The sequence below is a fragment of the Mauremys mutica genome, chromosome 2, assembly GCF_020497125.1.
Source record: "Mauremys mutica isolate MM-2020 ecotype Southern chromosome 2, ASM2049712v1, whole genome shotgun sequence".
NCBI lineage: Eukaryota > Metazoa > Chordata > Testudines > Geoemydidae > Mauremys > Mauremys mutica.
In genome coordinates, this window is record NC_059073.1 from 12,786,846 (window position 1) to 12,804,993 (window position 18,148).

Consider the following 18,148-nt stretch of genomic DNA (forward strand, 5'->3'; position numbering starts at 1 on the left):
CCTTTGTATTTCTCTTATTTTAAAGAAAGCTGTCTCCTGATAGTTTTTGGGGGGATAGGGTTGGACAGACAGCAGAGAGATTGAATGTGGGATTTCTACTGGGCAAGAGAAGAATGGTGATTGTTTCTATATTGTAGAAGGGGGCATCAGAGATGGACATCTCTGCAGGGAGAGCGGGTATATCATCCTCGTCATATGTAGTTTACTGCTAGCTGGTAAGCATATAGATGCACTCCAGGTCACATTCAAGTCAGTGATAAGATTCCCATTGGATCAGAACCTTAGATTGTAAATTCTTTGGAACAAGGAACATCTCAATGTGTATTTTTGAAAAATTGTGTAAATTTGCAGCACAACAGAAATTATTTTTAAGTAGCCCACTAGAATGTGTTCATTATTGGCTGTTGTGTCCTTTACCTCAGAAGTTTAATCATATTCAGATTTGCCAAACATACCCTTCCTTTTCCCAAAGTTTTCTTTTCAGGTATTTTGCATCTTTGTTTCCTTTCTGTTTTTGTTCTCTCATTAGTTTGTTTTTATGTTAAATTCAGATTGATGTTTTTTATAGGTACATACACAGGTTCCCTCTTTGGTTCTAATGTGTAAAATTGAATCTGTCTTAATCATAATGTCTGTTCAAATTTAAATGAAGACTTGTCCCTTTCTGTTTTCTTCTTTCCCTTCCTATTTAAGGTAGAACAACTCAGTGCCATCTTGCCTGCAATCTGTGTCAGTTTGTCTTGTTAGCTGAAATTCCTTCTTTGAATGCTGGTCCCTGTGAGTATTCCACTGGATTATGCATACACTCCATGCATCTGAGACCACATGATTTTTGCTGGTAGTGTCCATTGGTGTGCACCTGCACCCTTCATTTGCTTGTGTGCCAAACCAACGGCATAAGGGGCAGAGTCTCCATTCCTATTGGACCCAGTCCTTACAAGGGAGATTCTGACACCATTGATCCATTAACTCTGAGAAAAATCAATCCCTCACGCCATCTACAAATTAATGTATTTCAGCATCAGCATTACCAACAGCACTACCATTAGAACTGGAGACCACTCCTTCTGGGAATCTGACATCAGGAAGGGACCAATATCACCTTCGCCCAGAGCTGTGAGCCCAGATAGCAGATCCAGAATCTCCTGGGCCAATTCATGACCTTATAAAATTGTGTACCACACTCAGGACTGTTGGTACCCTATGCCTTGGGTCCTCCTCTACCTTCTCCTCCCACTGGCCTTACGGTGACCATGTGACTCATACATGCAATATCATGAATTAGTAAGGTCTCACATAGTCCCTTCGCTCCCAGAGATCTGCCAGAGCTACCCCCAAGGAGCCCATGGGAGAGAAAGAGGAAGAGCCAGATCCAGGAGTACTGCTGGTGCCAACAGGAGTATCATCATCATCATCATCATCTTTTGATAAGGCAGTTGCTTCATCCTCACTGTATCTGCCAAATGACCACAAACAAGTTTCAGGAAATATTAAATAGTGTTGCAAACCCTCCATATTCTTCTGGAGGAAATCGAAGAGACACCTCACAGACTCTTTGATGTCTTACAGAGTGTGGGACCTATTAGAGTGGCACTCCCCATGAATGAAGCCATCCTAAAGCCTGCCAAAGTCATGTGGCATACTCAAGCCACCTGTGCGCTTACTCCCAAGAGGGCAGAAAGGGTATTTTGTCCCAGTCAAGGAAGCAGAATTTTTGTTCACACATCCTGCCCCAAACTCTTCAGTAGTTCGAGCTGCTAACTGAACGTAGTAGGCAACAGCACACAGGGTCTACATCTTCAGATAAAGAGGCTAAATGTTTGGATCTCCTCAGAAGGAAGGTATTTACATCAACCAGCCTCAATTCCAAATAGCCAATTATGAGAACTTGCTTTCAAAGTATGATTATGCCAACTACTCTGAATTTTCAGGATTCAGAAACAAGCTTCCTTAGGATAATGCACAATTTCAGGTCCTTATTGAGAAGGGTAGAACATCCCTCCAGTAGATGCAGATGAAACAGACTCAGGGTCAGTGGTGGCTGCTATCATTATGAATCACAAATCCTGGCTTTTCTCCTTGGGATTCCCCAAGGAAATTCAACCCACTGTTGATGGGAATAATTTATTAAACGAAAAGACTGATGAGTCATTACGCTAACTGAAAGACTCAAGAGCAGCTTTCCACTCCTTTGGGATATGTGCACCAGCACCAAAGAGGAATTATCACAGGCACCCTTATAAGTCTAGACCATCACCACAACTCCTCCTACAACCAAAGAGGATATGAACCACTATGAAAGTAACAGGATGCAGAGAAACAAAGAACACTCCTCCTTCCAACCACAACCTCCTGTCAAGAAATACTTCTGATGGAACCTCAAAAAGCTGCAAACTAACCTAGATACCATGTCCTTTCACCTCTGAAATTCAATTTGGTGGCTGCCTAGCCCATTTTTTCTATATGTGAAAAATGATAACAGACAAATGGGTTCTCAATATTATTTGTTTTTGCCACACCATAGAGTTCTCCTCCCCCTACAAAACTCCCTTCCCTGTCCTTTTTCAGGAACCAATCTCATGAGATGATACTCGTTCAGGAGATAGAATCTCTACTTCAGTGGGGAGCCATAAAGCTGATACTACCTCAACATCAGAGAAAGAGATTCTATTCCAAATATTTCCTCATCCCCAATACAAAGGCAGGATGGAGACCCATCTTAGACTTCCAGCAACTCAGCACCTATGTCCACAGATTGAGATTCAGGATGGTCACTCTGGTATACATAATTCTGTCCCTAAACAGAGACGACTGGTTCTTGGCTCTCTACTTGAAAGAAGCCTATTTTCATATGGACATCCACCCCATCACAGGAGATTTCTGAGGTTCACTATATGTCGAAACCATTATCGATACAGGTTGCTCCTCTTTGGACTAGCAACAGTACCTCTGGTGTTTATGAAGTTTCTTTCAGTAGTGGCAGCACGCTTTCAATGCCATGGCTCAACAGTCTTTCATTACCTAGACAAGTGGCTGTTGACAGGGAAATTTCATCAGAAGGGACTGACTTCAACCTCATCTTTGCTCAGTCTTTAGTTTCATTGGGAATCTGTGCAAACACAGAGAAGTCCATTTTAGTTCAAAAGAAGAGCATTGAATTTATTGGAGCAATTCTTACCTCTCTTTGGACAGATTCTAATCAATGAACAGTTTATTCAGTCAACTCCGAAAGACTTCACAGGTGTCAGTTCATTCATGCTTTATCCTCCTGGGTCACATGGCATCCTGTACCTATGTCCCATCTTTCACGAGAGTTCAGCTTCACCGTCTAGAGGCTTAGCTTTGGACAGCATAGGTGCCAAACATACACAATATGGACAAGTTAGTCACATTCTCACTCCCACCCCAGAATCCGGGGCTCTCTAGCTTGATGGAAGAGCAGGGAACATGTATGCATGGCAGTTCCTTTCTCTCAGTCCACCCACCAGTTGTGCTGGTGGTATGTCAGCTTTCAGGAAGTAACTCACGGCATGTCTTATATTAATTTAGATGAACTATCTGGGCCCAAAGAGTCAAAGATATTAACATAACTCAATAACTGTCCAATATTAAACAGGACTCCGGGTTTGATATACCTGAGCAGCATGGCAAACGCACTGTTAAAAATAATTTTAATCATTTATTAAAGATGTAGAAAACAAAGGAAAATCCGCTAAAGCATTTGAAAAGTGAAGTATTAAGTAAGGCGTTCATTTTTACAACATTCCTCATTCTCTTTCCTATTATCTAGAGAGAGTTTTTAGAAAGAAACCCCCTTGTTTGACAGTCTGTTAGATGGTATTAAAGATGGTAATAACCATCCTTTTGAGGAAAAGAGACGAAGTTAGTTGAGGTGGGCTAAAGCTGTCATTGCTGCTGTTAAAGTCTGATCCTGTTTCTTAGAAGACAAAACAAGACAAACACACATAATAGGAGAGAAAAGAACAGCAACGATAGAAAATGCAGTTTCTGTCTCTGTTGTTGACTTTTATGTGCAATCTCACTGCTGCAAAAACACAGGCACCATGCACAGTCTTACCAGCCACTCTGAAACCTGGCAAACTTGCATCAGCATCAAGCTATTTAAGGCACTGCATTTAGTTTCCTTTTTCTGGTCACAGGCTTACAGCAGTGTTGCAAAATATACAGTCTTGGCCGACTAAGCCAGACTCTTATTAGATAGAAGGAAAAAAGAGAGGGATAGGAAAGAAAAGAAATAATGTGGGGAAGGAAGAGAACACAGATGTACGTATGTACGTACGTGTGTGTGTGTGTGTTGGAGGGAGGGGTATATGGTCTGGTTAGGACAATCCTTAGGATCAAGATGCAGAAAGGCCAAGGTCCCAGGAGATAGTAGGGGTGTCAGCCACAATAGTGAAGCTCTCTCTGTCCTCCTCTTTGAAGGATGCAGTACTGCAGTAGCCTCCATCAGTATTTTTCCCCCAATGTCTCTTCTTTTTTTTTTAAGAACCCCAAAAGGGCTTGTTGGGCAGAATAGCCCAATTCTCTCATTATTTTGTATACCTAATTCCCAACTTTGATTCTTCAGACTCACACTGTCTTGTTTACTAGGCAAGATCTTAAGAGTCCTTGAAAATTATATCAGTAGGCCTTTCTGTTTGCATGAATTCAGTCTTTATATCTCTTTCTTACAACTTTTTCCATCAGCATTGATTATTATAGGTTATTGTGACACTTTATGAACTTTCACTCAATTTTTACAGTTGAACTCACAATTAGGGTAAATTTGTAAGCCTGATTATCACAATAGTCTACATGGGAAAAGTTAAGCCAAATTAACTCAAGGTTTGACTTTAAAGCACATTACTTTTGAATAAATGTCCCTATGAGGTTAAAAGTGGTCTTAGTTTGCTTTAGCTTAACTCACTTCCTGATGAGAGCATTCACACAAGGGTTTAATGCACTTTAACTAATGCATTTTAAATTCACACCTTCGGTTAATTTACTTATCTTTCGTGAGTGTCCTCAAGTAGACATGCCCTCGGAGAACAGCAGGCATCATTCAGTTCTGTCCAGTTCTTATCTATAGATGCTGCAGAGACCACTTGTGGTAATAATGTGGGTAGTTGAGTTTAAGATCCTGGTTTAAATGAAACAGGGGCTTTGGCTACACTTACACTTCAAAGCGCTGCCGCGGCAGCGCTTTGAAGCGCTAAGTGTAGTCAAACCGCCAGCGCTGGGAGAAAGCTCTCCCAGTGCTGTCCGTACTCCACCTCCCTGTGGGGAATAACGTACAGCAGCGCTGGGGCTTTGACCACACTGGCGCTTTGCAGCGCCGCAATTTGCAGCACTGGAGATGGTGTGTTTTCACACCCTGCTACAGCGCTGCAAATTTGTAAGTGTAGCCAAGCCCAGGGGTGGTGCTGAAGTTTTCAGTGATAGGTGCTTAACTTTAGCATTTACATCCCTGTTGGTCTACCAGAGTCCAAATCTAACTTTCTAATTAGGTTCTTTTACTGTGCCCATCACCATGGCATCCAGTAACACTCCAGGTTTACAAATAAACAAGGGCCTTATCTATGCCAAGCTTTCTTTCTGAAAAATATCCTACCACTGCTAATACAAGGGCAGCTCCACCTGAAGTTAAAAAAAAAAAAAAAAAAAAAGCGAAAGTGTTAGTGTAGACAAAGGGCCGCCAGTGTGTTACCACCATGTCATGTAGACTAGCTGTGAGCAGTTTTAAATGACACAGTGCTTAACTCCAACAGCTGTCTTGTCCACCCTAGGGTTCCCACCATTGCTACTGCTAGTGGGAATACAGTGATGTGTATACAGCGCTTAGTGTATACACAGCCTGTGAAACTAGCACCTGTTGTGAGGTTTTCTTTTCCATTCCTCCCCAGAGGGTAAAGAGGTAGAAGGTGTGTGCGTGCTTATCTGTTGAAAGCTAATGTGCTCCATGTTGCTTAGTAGAAAAGCAAGATTGAAGGAGCGAGCTACATTTGACCTGGAAAATAGTGAAGTTTATTGTCATTCGAATTTCCTGAGAGAGTGAATTCCACAGTCCAGGCCCAGCCTAGGGTTACCATACATCCAGATTTTACCGGACATTGTCTCATTTTGGAGGCTCCATCCTCTGTCCAGATGGATTTTTCAAATAACAGGAAATGTCCAGGATTTTTGAAGAGTAGACATTGCAGCTCAGAAAGAGCCGATTGGTCCACTTCCTGACTGGCCTCTCCCCTGCCTCCGCAGCTGAGGAGTCCATTCCCCTGCAGCCACCGCTGCTGTATCTTGTCCACCCAGGCACCACCTCCCAGCCCTGGGGAGGGCGGGGGGTCCTACAGGGAGGCGCTGACTGACAGCTGTCACTGCGTCCTGGGCTTGCGCCTGCCACGGTAACAGGGAGTGACCTGCCCCCCACCTCCAGTGAGTACCCCCACCGCAGGGTACCCCCTGCAGCAGCCCCAATTGTACTCTCTTCCAGCTCCCCATCCCCGACCTTGGCAGAATCCTCTTTTTGGGAACCTGAAATATGGTGACCCTAGCCCCACTCAACCATCCACCTGAGAAAAGTGTCTCCTGCGCACACGTTTGTCTCTTGGTGTAGACAGCTTCATTTTTCCTAATTGTTGTGGGGCTGTTGAGGGTAGGTGAGGGAATTTTGTAGTTAATCTGGACCCAGATTTAGAGGCTTTAGAATTCACTGTTGCAGCAAGCTCTTTGCAGTGTTTTTCTTTACCTCCCAGCATACTCTGTCTTGTTAAGGTTGAACTTCAGCCACTGATAAATTTTGAATGGGTGCTTTTTAATCAAACCAGAATTATACATAAGTATTTCTTAAGGTTTAACCGCTAATGAACTCTCTTTCACATAATTAGGTCCATGATGTTGAAGTCCCCTTTGTGGGAAATCTGCTTCCCAGTTACATTAATAGTTTTATTATGCAAATGAGTAGAATAATACATCTGCCACACCTTAATGATATGTACAAATACGTCACCACTTCATACTGCAGAAGAGAATTTGTATTACATCAGTGATGTGAGAGACAGTTGGTAGCTTTGAGTAAGGGGATAAAACAGAGAGAGAATTCCATAAAGTATTTAAAAGTAAACATAATTGTATAATTTTGGCAAATGTATAGATTATGTTAATTTTATAATGTTGCTTCAGCTGATATGTGCTTTCACAGAAGAGTAGAATGTCAAACTCCATAAGTCTCACCATTTGTCATCTTCAAACGAGTTAAATTACAGTACTTAATCTTGAAGAAAATACTGTAATAGACAATTATCCTTGGCTCATGTATGATTATTTTTGTATTGAAACATCAGCATGTAAAAGATCGGATATTCTTCACTTAGAGCAATACATGTTTATCTGGTTAATGCAATATGATGCGTTTTATAGTAGCTTAATGGATTTCCTTGTGCTTTTTAATTAATAGCATAATAAATTCTGACTTCCTGGGAAATGCATCACTGAAAGATTTTACAACCTTTGTAATGACCAGATAACTTTAAGTCCATATTTCTTTACAGGAATCACGTACACTTTTACAAATTATAGTTCAGAAGAACTAGATAGACTTCACATTTTTCTACAAATCTAAGATTTTGTATCTCTAAAATGTAAGCATTTTGAAGATGTGAAGCACTATCAATTCTAAGATTAATAATTCATTCTTCATGTAAACATCTCAATTTGTGCTATAATTCATTGTGTGTGCATTGCGTGCACATATACATAAATTTATATTGACAAACCATCCTTCAGGGTAACACAGCTATTTACACTTTTGATGTTAAAATCTCTTCCTGATATTATGTGGTTAGTATTTGTTAGAGTTATACTGAGAAGGATTAAGAGTCTTTTGTTTTGTCAAAATATTGAGCACTTGAGCAGTCCAGACCTAAGAGGCTTTTCTCTGACATTGCTGAAACAATCACAGTAATTCACATTCTCATCTTACAAAATCCATAAAGGAGTCTGTTTTTCCAGAGCTGCTTTCAATGATCAAGTTGCTGCTTCTTTCCTTGTTGGAATTTTTTAAAAAGAGAATTTCATAGTAGTACAATTTTCAAGTATTTTTTTCTCTCCATAGCTGGAAGGTTTGGCTCCTCACACTTCATAGTGTCTTAATGTTTGATCTGCAGTGAATTCATACTGATTTTGTGAGATGACAATTTTTGCATATCAACAGACCATGGCATCACAGTAATAGGATTGTGAACTGATTACAAAATTAAACACAATCAGCTGTGAAAATAATAGTTCATATTCACTTTTATTTAAAATGCGTGTCTATAAAGAATACCTTTTACGTTGGAATAAGCCAAAACATCATTTACGCAAAAAAATCTTGGGCAGTAATTTTTTGTGTTCTATTCTTTTTTATGAAAGGTATGTATTTCTTTGTGTGAATGATGTTTGTATATAGTTGGCATATTCCAGTATAAAAGGCATTCTTTAAAAATTAGACTTGGCTGACGGTGTAATGAATGTATAGGTGATCACACCCTGATGCTACTTATTATTTCAAATGTTTTCACAACGCTCTGCATGTTTATTACCCATAATAAGCAGGCATATGTGTCTAATGTACATGCATAGTTACCGTGATTGCACATGCAAAATTACAAGGCATGCATGTGTATCACAATTGAGCGTGCAGTCACATTAATTGTGAGCGGAAATGTCACAGCTATGACATCCAGGGTCCCTGTGACTATTTTGGTTCAAATTAGTAAAGTCTAATGTAGGTAACAGAGACAGAGATATGGCAAATTGCATCAAAATTGGTGTTGAAAGAGAGTTCCTACAGGCATTCAGCTCGTATATGCATATGAGAAACATAAGAATAGTTTTTTTTCTGTTTATACACTATGATAGTCTGATACCCCCTCGAAATTATTTACTCCTAAAATACACATATCCAAAGTTGCTTGGACAATATTCAAGCATATAGTTAATATAATGGATGAATGAAACAACCTTCAGTAGCATTGACATTATCCTTATATGACACAAAACTACTTATTTTACCATAGGTGAAAAATGATTATATGTCAGAAATAGCAGATCAAGTGGACCAGGAAATTGCTTTGAAGCTAGGTTGCCTTGAAATCCGGTAAGTTGAAAACTGCACATTTTGTTTCTGATATACTGTATACATTCATTTTGAAGCTGCTTTTAATTCGTATTTTTCCTGATTCTCTTACCACAATAAATTAGTAAAATATTGTTAGGAATTATGAAAACTAATTTATCATTTCAAAAAAAAAATTATCAGAATATATTGTAACTAATTCCTAATGGTTTGTAAATTACAGATTAATTTTACAGATCAATTAACTGTCTTTTTATATTGATTTTATTTGTTGCATATTAGCAACTAAACAGTTCGAAGGCCTAAAGATTAAACTGGAATATTCAAAAGAAAATAAGTTTGAAGTGCATTTGCTAGCAGATAGTGTCACATCCTCATTCTTCTATTAATAATACAGATGAAGAATTAGTTAAAAATAAAACACTGCTGCTTTTTCTCTCTGCACTTGATGTTGAAGGTTTTTAACATGCTAATTTAAGAATGCAAAATATTTTTCCAGAACAAAGTTTCTGAAAGGGCAAATGAACTTATCTTGTGAGCGGCACTGATATTTTGTGTAGCCTTTTCATTTCCAACTGATAAACATAGACACCTGAGATACTCAATGTATGTTTACCACATTGAGAATCTTGAAACAGTCACCCCTTAACCTTTTGAAATGTATTTTTGCTGTTTTATGGAGAATCTCAGGGCTAAGATACCAGTAATTGCTTTAGTTCTGCTTTTGTCTTGCAGAGCAAGACTATGACAGTAACAAGATCATTAAGACATGAATGGCAAATCGAGTGTTATAGAGCAAAGGAAAAAAGTGCAGGTTGGACAGTAATTTTCAGAGCTAAAACAAGATTAGGACTACCACTAGTAACAGGAATACCAATAATGAGGATGTGACACTTGGTTATTGTGGGTAAGGGCTTGAAGTGTTTTCTCTAGCCTTAGTGGCAGTCTTGGAAGAAGGGAAAATTCTGTTAACCTTTTTTTAGAAAATGTAACGGATATAACAACCCACTATCCTGGGCACTTTTCTCTCAGACAGCTTCTACTCTCCAATATTTTTGCCGAGCACATTGTGGCTGTCTGATTTGTCTTCATACTCATCATGGTGCTACTAGTTTTATGTTATTAGCATAGCATTCTGGGATGTCTTGTGCATGAAAAATACTTTAATCAACTAAAGTCTCCTCTGTTGTAGTAGTGTAATAGTACGCCAGTGAAAACATATTTGAAGTCAGGCTGCAAATGTGTTTTCAGTGGTAGGTCTCTGAAAGCTCTGAATGCACTTATTGTAGATTGAAGATGGTTCATCCAATAATTATTGCTTGCAAATATTTTTTCCCTGACTTTAGGAGATCCTACTGGGAGATGAGGGGGAATGCACTAGAAAAGAAGTCCAACTATGAAGTTTTAGAGTAAGTATTGCATTTCAGTTTGAGGTTTGAGCTGTTGCTTGTACAGGAAAATGAAGACTAGTTTAGTGAGAAGGCAGCACTGCTGCCATTTTTTGTAGTGAGGTCCCGATAGTAAGACTGTTATTTTTATCTAACACAAACATAACATTTTATCTAAAATAAAGTGTGAAATCTTAAAACCTGATAAAAATTCAGACCTTTCAGTCTATAGAGGTGATGAGAGCTCATTTACCACTGTATGACTAAGACAAATTGGCTTGTTAACAGTTTAAACTTGCTGATATGCAGTACCATAGGTTTCAGTCATCTGTATTCTGTTAGTGCTTGTGGGATAAGCTAGTCTAGTCCTACAAATTTAACAATGCTTTGTACAAAAATGGATTTTCTGTGTATAATTAAATTAATCAGTCACAGGACTAATTTACACAGAGTTCTTTAATTACTTACCTGATACTTGAAATTTAAAATCTGAGGATTTATTTTCCCTTGGCTTCTGCTAAGTGTGTTTTACTGAGTTATGATCTTGGGGTCAATAAACATATAGTGTGTCCACCACATATTCCAAAACTTAAAACATCCAAGAAGCATCCTGATAGCAAATCTAATTTGTAGATTTAATCATACTGTATAGTAGATGGCTTCAATCCAAATTTGAACAGAGTGCTTGAGAAGCTTTGTATTCAATTCCAAAGGAGACAGTTGATGATTGTTACAACCCTGTTAAAGGTCAATTTTGTTTTCATTAGCTTCAGTGGAATAATGTATCAACAAATGCTCTAACTAGTTATTATGCTTTGCTGCTAAAACCCTTGTGGGATAGAGAAGACAGGGTGTATCGCATAAACAAGCTTAGGTGGGGGAGTTGCGTTGTATGTAAGAGAGCAGTATGACTGCTCAGAGCTCCAGTATGAAACTGCGGAAAAACCTGAGAGTCTCTGGATTAAATTTAGAAGTATGAACAACAAGGGTGATGTTGTGGTGGGAGTCTGCTACAGACCACCAGACCAGAGGGATGAGGTGGACGAGGCTTTCTTCCAGCAACTAACAGAAGTTGCTAGATCACAGGCCCTGGTTCTCATGGGTGACTTTAATCACCCTGATATCTGGTGGGAAAGCAAGACAGCAGTGCACAGACAATCCAGGAAGTTTCTGGAAAGTGTAGGGGACAATTTCTTGGTGCAAGTGCTGGAGGAACCAACTAGGGGAAAAGCTCTTCTTGACCTGCTGCTCACAAACAGGGAAGAAATAGTAGAGGAAGCAATAGTGGATGGGAACCTGGGAGGCAGTGACCATGAGATGGTCGAGTTCAGGATCCTGATACAAGGAAGAAAGGAGAGCAGTAGAACAGAGACCCTGGACTTCAGAAAAGCAGACTTCGACTCCCTCAGGGAACTGATGGGCAAGGTCCCCTGGGAGAATAACATGACAGGGAAAGGAGTCTAGGAAAGCTGGCTGTATTTTAAAGAATCCTTATTGAGGTTGCAGGAACAAACCATCCCGATGTGTAGGAAGAAAAGTAAACATGGCAGGCGACCAGCTTGGCTTAACAGTGAAATCCTTGCTCGTCTTAAACACAAAAAAACAGCTTACAAGAAGTGGAAGATTGGACAAATAACCAGGGAGGAGTATAAAAGTATTGCTCAGGCATGCAGGAGTGAAATAAGGAAGGCCAAATCACACTTGGAGTTGCAGCTAGCCGGAGATGTTAGGAGTAACAAGAAGGGTTTCTTCAGGTATGTTAACAACAAGAAGAAAGTCAAGGGAAGTGTGGGCCCCTTGCTGAATGAGGGAGGGAACCTAGTGACAGAGGATGTGGAGAAAGCTAGAGTACTCAATGCTTTTTTTGCCTCTGTCTTCACAGACAAGGTCAGCTCCCAGACAGCTGCACTCTGCAGCACGGTATGGGGAGGAGGTGACCAGCTCTCTGTGGAGAAAGAAGTAGTTCGGGACTATTTAGAAAAGCTGGACGAGCACAAGTCCATGGGGCCGGATGCGCTGCATCCGAGGGTGCTAAAGGAGTTGGCCGATGAGATTGAAGAGCCATTAGCCATTATCTTTGAAAAATCATGGCGATCGGGGGAGGTCCCAGATGACTGGAAAAAAGCTAATGTAGTGCCCATCTTTAAAAAAGGGAAGAAGGAAGATCCAGGGAACTACAGGCCAGTCAGTCTCACCTCAGTCCCTGGAAAAATCATGGAACAGGTCCTCAAGGAATCAATTCTGAACCACTTAAAGGAGGGGAAAGTGATCAGGAACAGTCAGCATGGATTCACCAAGGGCAAGTCATGCCTGACTAACCTAATTGCCTTCTATGATGAGATAACCGGCTCTATGGATGAGGGGAAAGCAGTGGATGTGCTATTTCTGGACTTTAGCAAAGCTTTTGATACAGTCTCCCACAGTATTCTTGCCAGCAAGTTAAAGAAGTCTGGGCTGGATGAATGGACGGTAAGGTGGATAGAAAACTGGCTAGATGGTCGGGCTCAACGGGTAATGATCAATGGTTCCATGTCTAGTTGGCAGCCGGTATCAAGTGGAGTGCCCCAAGGGTCGGTGCTGGGGCCGGTTTTGTTCAATATCTTCATTAACGACCTGGAGGATGGTGTGGACTGCACCCTTAGCAAGTTTGCAGATGACACTAAACTGGAAGGAGTGGTTGATACGCTGGAGGGTAGGGATAGGATACAGAGGGACCTAGACAAATTGGAGGATTGGGCCAAAAGAAATCTGATGAGGTTCAACAAGGACAAGTGCAGAGTCCTGCATTTAGGACGGAAGAATCCCATGCACTGCTACAGACTAGGGACCAAATGGCTGGGCAGTAGTTCTGCAGAAAGGGACCTAGGGGTTACTGTGGACGAAAAGCTGAATATGAGTCAACAGTGTGCCCTTGTTGCCAAGAAGGCTAACAGCATTTTGGGTTGTATAAGTAGGGGCATTTCCAGCAGATCGAGGGATGTGATCATTTCCCTCTATTCGGCACTGGTGAGGCCTCATTTGGAGTACTGTGTCCAGTTTTGGGCCCCACACTACAAGAAGGATGTGGATAAATTGGAGAGAGTCCAGCGGAGGGCAACAAAAATGATTAGGGGGCTGGAGCACATGACTTATGACGAGAGGCTGAGGGAACTGGGATTGTTTAGTCTGCAGAAGAGAAGAATGAGGGGGGATTTGATAGCTGCTTTCAACTACCTGAAAGGGGGTTCCAAAGAGGATGGATCTAGACTGTTCTCAGTGGTAGAAGATGACAGAACAAGGAGTAATGGTCTCAAGTTGCAGAGGGGGAGGTTTAGGTTGGATATTGGGAAAAACTTTTTCTCTAGTAGGGTGGTGAAGCACTGGAATGGGTTACCTAGGGAGGTGGTGGAATCTCCTTCCTTAGAGGTTTTTAAGGTCAGGCTTGACAAAGCCCTGGCTGGGATGATTTAGTTGGGTTTGGTCCTGCTTTGAGCAGGGGGTTGGACTAGATGATCTCCTGAGGTCCCTTCCAACCCTGAGATTCTATGATTCTATGAACAGCTCAGGGCAGCAAGAAAAGTTTCAGCTTTCAGGCTTTTATTTTAAAATAAAATAAGATAAAGTGAGCTAATTCAGATAAAAGTTTGGTACTTGATCATATGAAGATAGGGTAGAAGATTCTTTTAAGGGCAATTAAATTGTTGTTTAGGACTCATGAGGAAATATACTGTTTTTGTTTGCTTGTTTTTAAACAGGTTAAAAAATAACTTCCAGCAGTTATATCCAATTGATATGAGAATAGATGTTCCACTGTTAAGTTACCTTCTTTCAAGGGACATATGCCAGGGAAAGCAGGCTATGCTGTGAACAAGACTGCAAGGACATTAGTTCCAATAATGCAGTGGCAGAGATCTAACCATACTAAACACATAGTTTGGAGTCAAGAATTCCTGGGTTCCAAACTCAGCTCTGCCTGAATATTATGATAAGTTATTAAAATATGTGTCTCATTATTTTCAAGGACTTTGTTCTATTTCTGTAGAAAATGTTATACTAATACATATCAAACATACATATATATATAAATATAAAAGTAGTATGTGTGCAGTACATACGTATTAAATGTAATATCTAGGGCTGTCAAATGATTAAAAATTAATAATGATTAATTGGAAGTTTAAAAAAATTGCGAGATTAAAAAAATTATGATTAATCAGTTTTAATTACACTGTTAAACAATAATAGAATACAATTTATTTAAATATTTTTGTTTTTACATTTTCAAATATATTGATTTCAATTACAACACAGAATACAAAGTGTACAGTGCTCACTTTATATAAGCAGCAAAGAGTCCTGTGGCACCTTATAGACTAACAGAAGTTTTGGAGCATGAGCTTTCGTGGATGAATACCTACTTTGTCGGCTGCATGTAGTGGTTTTCACACTTCAGCTGCTAGAAGAGGGCCTCATCCTCCCTCATTGAACTAACCTCGTTATCTCCAGCCTGCTTCTTGCTTGCATATATATACCTGCCCCTGGAAATTTCCGCTACATGTATCTGACGAAGTGGGTATTCACCCATGAAAGCTCATGCTCCAAAACTTCTGTTAGTCTATAAGGTGCCACAGGACTTTTTGCTGCTTTTACAGATCCAGACTAACATGGCTACCCCTCTGATACTTGACACTTTATATTATTATTTTGATTACAAATGTTTGCACTGTAAACAAAGATAAACAAAAGAAACAGTATTTTTCAATTTATCTCATACAAGTACTGTAGTGCAATCTCTTAATTGTGAAAGTGCAAATTACAAATGTAGTTTGTTTACATTTACATGAGATAATGCTGTCCGCTTCTTATTTACAATGTCACCTGAAAGTGAGAACAGGCGTTGTCATGCCATTGTTGTAGCTGGTGTTGCAAGGTATTTACGTGCTCTATATGTTTAATATTTGTATGCCACTTCATGCTTCGACCACCATTCCAGAGGGCATGCTTCCATGCTGATAACAGGTTCTGATCGATAACGATCCAAAACAGTACGGACTAATGTATGTTCATTTTCATCATCTGAGTCAGATGCCATCAGAGGAAGGTCGATTTTCTTTTTTTGGTGGTTTGTGTTCTGTAGTTTCTGAATTAGAGTGTTGCTCTTTTAAGACTTCTGAAAAGATGTTCCACACCTCGTCCCTCTCAGATTTTGGAAGGCACTTCAGATTCTCTTGAATCAAGTGCTGTGCCTACCTTTAGACATCTCATCTCATACCTTCTTTGCGTTTGTCAAATCTGCAATGAAAGTGTTCTTATATCGAACAACATATGCTGGGTCATCACCCAAGACTGCCAAAACACAAACTATATGGCAGAATGTGGATAAAACCATGGAGTAGGAGACATAGAATTCTCCCCCAAAGAGTTCAGTCACAAATTAAATTAATGCATTTTTTTAACAAGTGTCATCAGCATGGAACCATGTCCTCTGGAATGGTGGTCGAAGCATGAGGGGCACACAAATGTTTAGCATATCTGGTGTGTAAATACCTTGCAACACTGGCTACAACAGTGCCATGTGAATGCCTGTTCTCACTTTCAGGTGACATTGTAAATAAGCGGGCAGCATTATCTCCCATAAATGTGAACAAACTTGTTTGTCTTAGAAATTGGCTGCTAAGAAGTAGAACTGAGTAGACTTTTAGTCTCTGAAGTTTTACATTGTTTTATTTTTGAGTGCAGTTATGTAACAAAAAAGTATATTTGTAAGTGGCACTTTCATGATAAAGAGGTTGCAGTACAGTACTTGTATGAGGTGAATTGAAAAATACTGTTTTTGTTTCTTTTTTACAGTGAAAGTATTTGTTATAAAAATAATATAAAGTGAGCCCTGTACACTTTTTATTCTGTGTTGTAATTGAAATCATTATATTTGAAAATGTAGAAAAACATCCAAAAATATTTATAATAAATATAATTTGGTATTCTATTATTGTTTAACAGTGTGATTAAAACTGCAATTACTCACAATTAATGTTTTTAATTGAGCTAATTTGTTTTGAGTTAATCGTGTGAGTTAACTGCAATTAATTGATAGCCCTAGTAATATAACATTTCATGTGGAAAGTTGGAAGTGAAGAAAAGTACAGGGCAGAGCAAAGAGGCAGTTGGATTAGTTCAAAGTCAGTGATCATCAGTATGGATTAGTTCAAAGTCAGTGATCATCAGTAGAAATTTATCCCATTTAGGATACATACAAAAAGGAAGGAATAGAGAGATGCAGTAAGAAATATTAAGAGAAAGAAAAGATTATAGAATGTTATTAATATAAAGGAAGTGAATGTACTGGTGACCTGGAGGAAGGCTGATACATTGTCACTTTCTTAAAAGGAAGATAAATGGTGAGATTAATGACTACAAATGAGTTATTGGGGGGTTTGGTCGAAAGAGTGAAAGGCAAATTTGATAGATTTGTGAGAAAGTGAGCAAGAAAGACCTAAGGAAAGGCAGTGGATGCAGTTTTCTTAGATTTCAGCATGACCATCAATAAGAGGTTCCAAAGTCAGTTACTGGACAAACTTGAAAGGATAAGCATTGGTATTTAGGTTAGTAACCTTGATTGAAAACTAGCAGAGGGACATCTTGTTGCCAGCAAGATCATGGTGCCATCCACCCTGGAGGCCTTTGCAGGGGCTAGGGACCTGATAATCCTCCCAGTACCCCTGATTCCAGCAGGACAACTTCCAGCACTGGGGAGTTCATTGAGCAGAAGGGAGCAGGTAGCCCTGAGTTCCTGTCTGGCACCAGGTCCTCCAGTACCGAGTGGAGGGCATCTGGCCCTGCTGATGTTGGCGAAGACTTCCCCACTCTGGCACTGATCACTGGACCTCAGCCCCAGCCAGCAGAAGGGAGGGGCACTGGCCCCCCATGGACTCTCCAAGCTCACACGTAGTCAGAGGTGGAGTCCTGCACCCAGTCCAGGGGCTGTTACAAGTACACAGTATACATCCCACCAGATGCCAGTGCGGGTTCCCCCCCCCCCCCCGGGCACCTGGCCCAGAGGACAGTGGCCTGTGCCGGTCCAATGGCCATTTTGGAATCCGTGAGATTTCCCCCTAGTACCAGGACTGCCTTCCCGCTGTTTGTACTCAGTGGTGTCTGAGAGAAGAGCCCCACCACGCCATCCGGCACCCGACTTGGACTCTGGTACCGAGCCCAGAACCGACACGCAGGACTTAGGCCTGTGTGATATGGTCAGTGCAGATGTAGAGGAGGAAGGCCCCCTGCCAGTGCAGGCTGCCACCACCACCTCAGACAAAGCTGTGTCAGGATCGAGCAGCTTGGCGCCACAGGACGACTTTAGAGCTCACCAGGAGCTATTGAAAAGGGTGATTTTGAATCTTAAAGTCCTTTGGGAGATATGACTATAATGTTTAGGACTCCATGGCAAAGTTTAAAGACTCAGTGCCCCAGGAGTTCACTGTTCTAATGGAGGAAGAAAAGACCATAGCCAGGTGGCCCTAGACACAACTGACACTGCGGCCAGAACAATGGCATCAGCTGTGGTCATGGGAAGGTGCTACTGGCTGCCACCAGAGGTTCAGCAGTCCATTCAGGATCTTCTGTTTCAGGGAACCTCCCTCTTCTCAGAACACATGGATACAAAACTGCA

At 40.6% G+C, this 18,148-nt stretch overlaps 1 protein-coding gene across 8 annotated transcripts in view; it reads left to right on the plus strand.

Moving 5' to 3' along the window:
• PTK2 (protein tyrosine kinase 2) overlaps nucleotides 1-18,148 on the plus strand; it is a 377,826-nt gene that overhangs the window by 195,295 nt on the left and 164,383 nt on the right. For all 8 annotated transcript variants that reach the window (XM_045007657.1, XM_045007659.1, XM_045007653.1 and 5 more), the window contains 2 exons: nucleotides 9,054-9,133; nucleotides 10,459-10,521. In XM_045007657.1, coding sequence (XP_044863592.1) covers nucleotides 9,054-9,133; nucleotides 10,459-10,521 — 143 coding nt within the window. The remainder of the gene's footprint in view (nucleotides 1-9,053; nucleotides 9,134-10,458; nucleotides 10,522-18,148) is intronic.